This window comes from Pipistrellus hanaki, assembly GCF_964339955.1.
Source record: "Pipistrellus hanaki genome assembly, chromosome: 18".
NCBI classification, from domain to species: Eukaryota; Metazoa; Chordata; class Mammalia; order Chiroptera; family Vespertilionidae; genus Pipistrellus; species Pipistrellus hanaki.
Window position 1 is genome coordinate 37490189 of NC_140520.1, and position 8053 is coordinate 37498241.

The window sequence follows — 8053 nt, forward strand, 5'->3', positions numbered from 1 at the left end:
AGTCAAGCACAAAGTGTCCAGAAAACTGAGAAAAAACCACTGCTCAGAAATAAACTAGTTCCTCCTATAAGACCCAGCAAAAATTTCTCCTACAGGTTCTTATCTGCGATGTACCATATTTTTCGGACCATAAGACGCACCGGACCATAAGATGCACCAGTTTTTAGAGAAGGGAAATGAAGAAAAAAAGATTCTGAAACAAATAGTGTCCTAAAATATTGTATGTGCATTAAAACCCAACATCACAGTCATAAACACATGTAATCAACCCTGTAAAGTAAACAGCAGCATTTAGAACCATTTTAGAGCCGGGCAAGCACACAGAGACCACACAGAGCCGGGCAAGTAAAAAAACTTTTTTTTTTACAGTATATGTGTAGGCTATATTTGGACCATAAGACGCAGGGACTTTCCCCCCCCCACTTCTGGGGGGAAAAAAGTGCGTCTTATGGTCCGAAAAATACAGTAAATGGACAGCATCCTCATCATCTTCATCCCTGATGATCTATTTCATTACATCATATCAGATCGAAAGCCTCTTGAGGTCAGGTAATTAATTGTCTTACTACGTCTGTATCTCTAACAGAACTTAAAGCAATTAGTCTACAAACAACACACCTAATTTTTTTGAAATTTTTATTGATTTCAGAGAGGAAGGGAGAGGGAGAGATAGAAACACCAATGATGAGAGAGAATCAGTGACCAGCTGTCTCCTGCACACCCTACACTGGGGGTCGAGTCTGCAATCCAGGCATGTGCTCCGACCAGGAACTGTGACCTCCTGGTTCATAAGTGGACGCTCAACCACTGAGCTACGCCAGTCAGGCAACACAACTCAATTTTTATATACTGGTTTCCATGGGTCCAATCTCTCCCCTCCTATTTCAAACTCTCTTGCACACTACCATATCAAACCTAAAACATCTTTTACCACAAGATTCCTTACTTTAAAAACCTCCCCAGCCTCTCTGCGCACAGAACAAAGACCTCCTTCTTCACCTTCACAGCACAATCTAGACCACAACCTCCCATCTTCTCCTCCCTCTAATGTTTTTGCCCTTTTGAGCTCAGCTTAAAAATCTCACCTCCTTCTGAAAGTCTGACTAGCAGCAATGTGGTGGAAGGAGACTGGACAGCCAGAAGTCTTGTGTTCTGACCCGTTACTCATCTGTTGAGAGACGGTGGGCATGCCACGGACCCCTGTGAGAAGCTCTCAGCATTACTACCCTGTTTCCCCGAAAATAAGACAGTGTCTTATATTAATTTTTGCTCCCAAAGATGCGCTAGGTCTAATTTTCAGGGGATGTCTTAATTTTCCATGAAGAAGAATACGGCACACATTTATTGTTAAATGAAAATAAAGGAAATTTATTACCTATAAATGGTACGGTAGTACGGTAGTTGTCAACACAAACCAGACAAACTGTGAATCCTACAGTATCAAGAATTTACTCATTTATTCAATGACAATCATGTCATCATCTTCTGGAACATCTCCATAACAATCCAATTCCTGAATTTCCTGGTGAATTTCTTGTGACTCCGTTTCTTTCAGAATCAGTGGACCAAATCTCTCATGTTTAGCCTAGGGGGGCCTTATTTTCGGGGGATGCCTTATATTTCATTCAGAAGGAAACCTGTAAGTAGGTCTTATTTTCGGAGGATGTCTTATTTTCGGGGCAACACGGTAGCAGTCATGGCTTACGAGCAGTGCATCTCCATTACCTTCCAGCTATAAGGTTCTAGGATGTGTTGTTTCTACAAACGCAGACACACCCTGATCTCTACTCTGATCCTTATTATCTGTTACATATTTTAATATGTAATTACAAACACTGGCTTTCAATCTTCCCTGCTAAGTAAACACATCAACTGTCCCACAGCAGAGCCTTACAGTCCCTTGCTATTCCCAAAGATAACCAGCACAAGAGCAAGTATATAACAGACACTCTGTGTAAGCAAAGAACTGTTTAAATAACTATTTTCAAAAGATTGATTATAATATACTTGTTTGCTGCAGTATGAATCAGCAAAAGGGGGGGGGGGGGGGAGCTTCTACTCCCCACCCCCATTACACAGACCATTAAAATAAGTGACTAAGACAAGAAAACAGCTAAGTCTCTTTTTTCTAAAAAGTATATTCACTTAGTAGGTTATAAAGCCAGTCAGTATAACCCTTTTACTTAAAGTGACCACCTGCCATACACAACTGAGCTAACACACACAGCATAATGTTTATTATCTTTGATTGCAAAGTGAATGCCCACTGGCAAAATAAAAATAAGACCAACCATAATTTTTACTATTTTACTAATTTTATGTATACATTATTGTTACAGTTCCAACATAAAAACCAATAAAGTGACACAGCAGATGAGGAAATAAATCACATTTCAAACTGTACTTAATACTGGAGGCTGCATAAAGCTACTACAACCAATACTCATATTGAACTTAGTTCTGTGCTTTTCACAATGTCTTTTTAAAAAAATTAATTTATGGCTCCTTTTCTGGATGAATACCCAGGTTCCTGGACAGTACTTAAAAAATAATCTGATAAACCGAGAGGCTTACTGATTCTTCTTTTGCTCTTTACTAGTCCTGTCAGCAAAATCTAGGCAACACTGAAAACCTGAGTATTTGTTTAACTGGAAAAAATAAATTAAAAAGAAACAACAAAGAAGCTATATCAGTCACTGAGTACAAACAAGATGCCATACCAATACTCAATAAGTTAACTTCCTGTAGTTAAAACACACAGCTCTATAAACTACGCACATGGTACATAAAGAGCTTCTTCAATCAGAGGTTCTGAAGCTCAAGACAATTCTCATTTCCAACTTGAAACATCCCGTAAATGGACCGGTAAGTCAGGCCCTGGCTCCGCTTGTGCTATTTTTGGTCCCATTGCTCTAACTGCTGAAAGAGTTTATAAGGGCTCACTGCCAGCTTAGACACAGTCAGAAAGATGTCAGTACAACATAAAACCGATTTGTTCCTAAGAAGAAATATAAATCTATGAAATTATCCAATTATCCTTATTCACAAAATGTCAATAATGTGCAAAAACACCCAGTAAAAGAAGATGGAGAAGGAAATGCTATTCTGTGAACCATAATTATTACCTCGTTCAACCTTGATTCCACTCTGAAAGATATTTATCTTATTTAAGCAACACAAAAAGATAATAAGGGAGAATTCTGGCCCAAAGAATGTCCTTAAAAGGAAGAGGAAGAAAGACTTCATCCAGGAGGGATGCAGAAACTCGAGGAAGGCAGATGTGGAACTAGCAGATCCACAGGCACCTCCCGCCCAATATTAGATTTCCCCAGAGAAATACATAATAAGCATGTTTGCTCAGGCATTTAACATTAAAGAGGCAACAGCAACAAGAACAGGGGTGACTGAAAAGGGGCATGTTTTGTCTGTGACTTGTTCTGTTCTGTAAACAGTAATTATTTGAATAGTTCTAAATGCAATCATTTCCATTAGGAAAACACATCCCTGCTCAAATTGAGGTTTCAGTCTTTATGAATTACAAAAACTGTGTAACTGAACCAATAATGTTGTATAAAAGCAAATTAATGACAGTCACACAACAGAGTTTTAAAATAAAATTGATTTTAATAATGGCCAAAAGAAGGTGAGTATGTGAAGACTGGGGCTGTGGGTTTTCAATATTATAGTAAATACAAAACAAAAATAACTGGTAACAATAAGGCAGTATTCACCACATCATATTAGAGTCTTTCTGCAACAAAGGAAATAGGTATTCATGAAGGAGAGTGACCAATTGAAAAAATACAACTAAATTTAAGACCCAGTAATACAGATTTAAGAAACTTTAAATATTTCATTTTGAGTGGAAAACACTTATAAAAGATAGCATTTAAATGTTCAGTTCTGGGATTATAGAACCACCTGCTTAAGATATTAAAGGCTCCTTTAAACACATTTGATGGCTTGATAAGAGCAATTTAATTTAACATTCTGAGCCCTCCACTTATTTCTGAATCCACTGACCAGGTGGAAACAGCTTAACAATGACTTCAACCCAGGCAGCAGTGAGACATTTCATTTCTGTTGCATTATACCTATCAATTCAGAAATCAGTAAATTAAAAATACAGCACAATACCATACCATTTAAACCTGAATAGCAGTAGTCGTTTGTATTTCCCCTGACTACTGGGATTTTTTATGACAAAATGAAAGAAATCAGAAATTAGTTTGGGAAGAGGTTAAAAATTACTTGTACAAAAATAGCTTACAAGCAGACTGGTCCTTTTAAAAATTAAAAGCATTCGGTCAACTGTGACATGAATTTTCAGGACCTAAATTCAAAAGCACCATTGTAATTAATAGGTGGGGCAAGGTAAGATGGAAGTGACAATGGGTTTTCTGAAAACTTGTGGGAAGCCACCTGACAGATGCAAAAGCAGACAGGCATGGTACAACTTCTGCAGGCTCAAAAGTAACATAAAATACTCCATCCAACAAGCGTGGCTCACAAGTCAGAGTTAGGAATAAAGCAATACGTCCACACTCCCAGAGCATTTTAATCCTAAGAAAAACTAGTTGTATTAAAAAAAAAAAAAAAAAAAAAAAATGTCTAACAGGAAAATCTACTCAGATGTCAAAAATTATAAGTGAAATTTTATAAATTTTAAAAATCACTAATAAATCAAAATAAAATCCACAAACTTGTCCAGACTAACACAAAATCAAAAAGAGTTATGAATCGTATTTTTAAAAACTATTTGCAAAGCACAGGCTTTCCTGTTAGTCTACTTTATTTCAAACACTATAATTTCAACCTAAAAGAACAACTAGCCCTCATTCTCTTTAACGTCACTTTATTCGTGGAAATAGATACAAGGAACACACACGGTCTCTCCTTTAGCCTGGACTGTGCTCTGATTAAATCAAGAAACAGCTTACAGTGTGTGTGTGTGTGGGGGGGGGGGGGGGGGGTCAGGAAGAAGCCAGCTAAAATAAGCATGCAGCTGGATCACTTCCAAGATGACACTTATTTAAGGCCTATAGTCTCCACGTGAGAATTTGAGGAAATTAATTTTTACAATAGCATAGAAAGCCAACCAGAATATAAAAGGCCAGTTCATAATAGTCATCCTTTTCTGAATTACAGAAATTATAACAGTGAAATTTTGTTTGTAAAATGCAATGTCCACTTTCTCCTCTTGGATAAAATACCTACAGCCTCGGTGGTGGTTAAATTGCAGCTATAAAGGAAATTGTCCAGAGATAAATGGTTTCCCTATGAGAGGGTTTCGCTGCTACACTTCACCCCAGGACAATAAATCAAATTAACTGCACCTTGTCCTCTGTCCAATGACATCATCAGTTTGACCATATCTTAAGAGTCCTGTGCAAAACATATGCTACTTAAGGCACGAAATCATATTCCTGCTTTTTGTCCACCTGACCTCAAGCTTCAGAGCTCTGAAACAGTCATTCACCTGAGCAGTCTTGTGGAAGCTACAGATTTTTTTCCCCTTGCTGCATTTGGGACCTGCCTACTGGAGGTTAAAGAAGAAAAATGGTAAGAACTGGTTATTTGAAATTGGCTTGCTTTAGCCCATTAAACCTAGATTTTTGTTACAAATTAAACTTAAAATCAAAGTCTCACCAAATCTGTAGCTAGCAACTACAGGGCCTTAACGTAATTTCAGAGGTTTAACACATCAGTGTTGAACAACCCTTCTGATACTTTCCTCTCCCAGCCTGGGGGGAGAGAAAAAAAACAAAAAAACCACCATGAGAAGCAACACCATGATTTTAAAAACACGACTATACAAAATAAAATGGGGGGAAACTTCATCAAGGGAAAGACCAAAATTCAAAATTACTGTTTCTTTTACCTAGTAGAAATTAATATACCCTTCACCGACCAACTGTCCTAAATCTACATAGAACAAAATCCATTCTGACAATTTTAAGAAGAGGTGGCGGGTGTGCTGGGAGGGTGATTAAGTTCAGAGATCAGGGCGGACACAATGAGTGTTTATTTCTCCATTTTACTCATTTAATCGTGACACAAACACTCAAAGAAATCAGAACCCCATTTCTGTTTTCGAGTGCTCCAATTAAAATAAGCAAGTCTGTGACAGTGACCGAAAAATTACTATCAGCCCTATTTTAAATCCCAATAAAGAGGTTGAAAAGGGAGCGCAGCCCTGAGAAGTTCTGAAAGTGCTGTAAATTAGGACTTATAAAATACTTAGCTATTCCCCAACTAGAAGAAGGAAAAAAAAAGACTGGTTTCAAAAGTCTTTGACCCACCTTGACAAAGCTAGCAAGTGTTTAATTTGGGGGTTGGAGCCAGAGGGCAAGGAGCTCCACCAAAACAAAGTGAATCCCAAAAAGGCTTTATTTAGCCTCTGAAAATAGGTCAGTCCCCCCCCCCCCCGCACCCCTCCCCCACTTAGGCCCAATATTACTGCACACTATAAAAGTCTTTTTAAGAGAAAACAAAACAAGACAGAGTTAATGCTCAGCTCGGGGCTGTGGGAAGGCTGGTGAGGCCTCGGGAGGGTCCTCTGTGCCCGCGGAGTAGGGGGTGCGTGAGACTGGGTGAGGGGAGTCATTTCGGTTATTAGTAAATAAATCAGACTGCAGAGAGCATGAGGCCTAGGCAACTGCAGGAGGAGCCAGGCCTCGCTCCCCCTTCCTTTCCCGGCACAGCCTGGGTTTGATCTCAGAGCCCTGTGGATTGCCAAGGAAAAAAAAAAAAAAAAAGAATCATATCGAACCACAAAAGCACATGGGGCGAATGTAAAATATAAACACGGCGTTGGGCTGTGAGTGGCTGTTATTAAAGGTCTGAATTACTAAACATGAGAGGCGGGGAAAGCCAGGCGGCCATTTCAATAATATAAACCTCCCCGAATTAGACATTATTCAAATGAGAGAGGATCCGCGCAGCGGCGAGCGGGGAGGACCCAGCCCCCGGCGGGCAGACGCGGCCGCGGGCCGGCGGGGATCTCGCCTCCCCACTCCCCACGGAGGGGGGGGGGGGGGACTGGGATGGTAGCAACTTGTTAGGCCGGGGGTCCCCTAACCGGCCGGCCTCACCGCCGCGTCCCGGGGCCCCGGGGGCGCGTGGCCCAACTCCGGGAGGGTCAGGGAGGGGCGCGGGGCTACACCGCGCCGGCGCCTCCCCCCGGCCCCTCCGGGACCGCGCCCGCCCGGGACCCGCGGGGCTGCCGGCCGCCGGCGCGAGGACGTGCCCTCCGAGGGGGGCTTCTCGAGGGTCGCCCGAGGGCACGGAGCGGAACCCCAGGCGCGGGACTGCTCGAGGCGGGCCGCCCCCCCACCCCGGGGAACGAGCGGGCGCAGCGAGGCGCGGGGCCGTGACCCCGGCCAGACCGGGTTCCGAGCGGCGGCGGCGCTCCCCGCGGACGCCCCCCGCCGCCCCGCCCCGCCGCGCCGCTCCCGGGGGCACGCGTGCTCGGGTCCGGCCGCCGGGTCCGCCCGGGCACGCCGCCTCCCGGCATTGTGCCGCCGCCGCCCGGCCTCCACGCCCCCCCGCCCGCCCGCCGGGCCGCCCGCCGCTATGAATATGTAAAGCGTCTTCATTGTCCTGCTCGGCCCCGGCCCCGCCGCGGACCCGCTCGGGCTCGAGGCGGCGAGGAGGCGGAGGCCGGGCCGGGTCCGGCGGGCCGGGCCGCAGCCCCGGTGCCCCGGGTCCCCCTCCGCCCGGCCGCTGAGAGCCTCTCCCCCTCCGCTCGGCGCCCGGCGGGGGCTCGGCGCTCTCCGGCCCCCCAGCGCCCCGCCGTTAATTATAATAATCCTGAGTACTAATAAATTATGCTAAGTCGCGGGGGGGCCGCGGGAGCCCGGCTCGAGTATGAATATGAATATGTAAAATGCCGTAATGATTACCTGCTGCTGCTGCCGCCGCGGCTGAACTCTCATCTTGACTCGCTGCTCCTCCGTCCGCCATTTTGAATATTTTAACCAAAATCGCCGGGTCGATAAGCCCTCCCTCGCTCCGGCTCCCCTCCCCCCGCCCGCCCTCCACGCCGCCCCCT

At 44.0% G+C, this 8053-nt stretch overlaps 1 protein-coding gene across 1 annotated transcript in view; it reads right to left on the minus strand.

Moving 5' to 3' along the window:
* The window catches only part of POU2F1 (POU class 2 homeobox 1), a 124147-nt gene extending 116147 nt beyond the window's left edge, over nucleotides 1-8000 (minus strand). The window contains exon 1 of the mRNA XM_084867051.1: nucleotides 7905-8000. Coding sequence (XP_084723177.1) covers nucleotides 7905-7965 — 61 coding nt within the window. The 5' untranslated portion in view covers nucleotides 7966-8000. The remainder of the gene's footprint in view (nucleotides 1-7904) is intronic.
* Nucleotides 8001-8053: the final 53 nt, after the last annotated feature.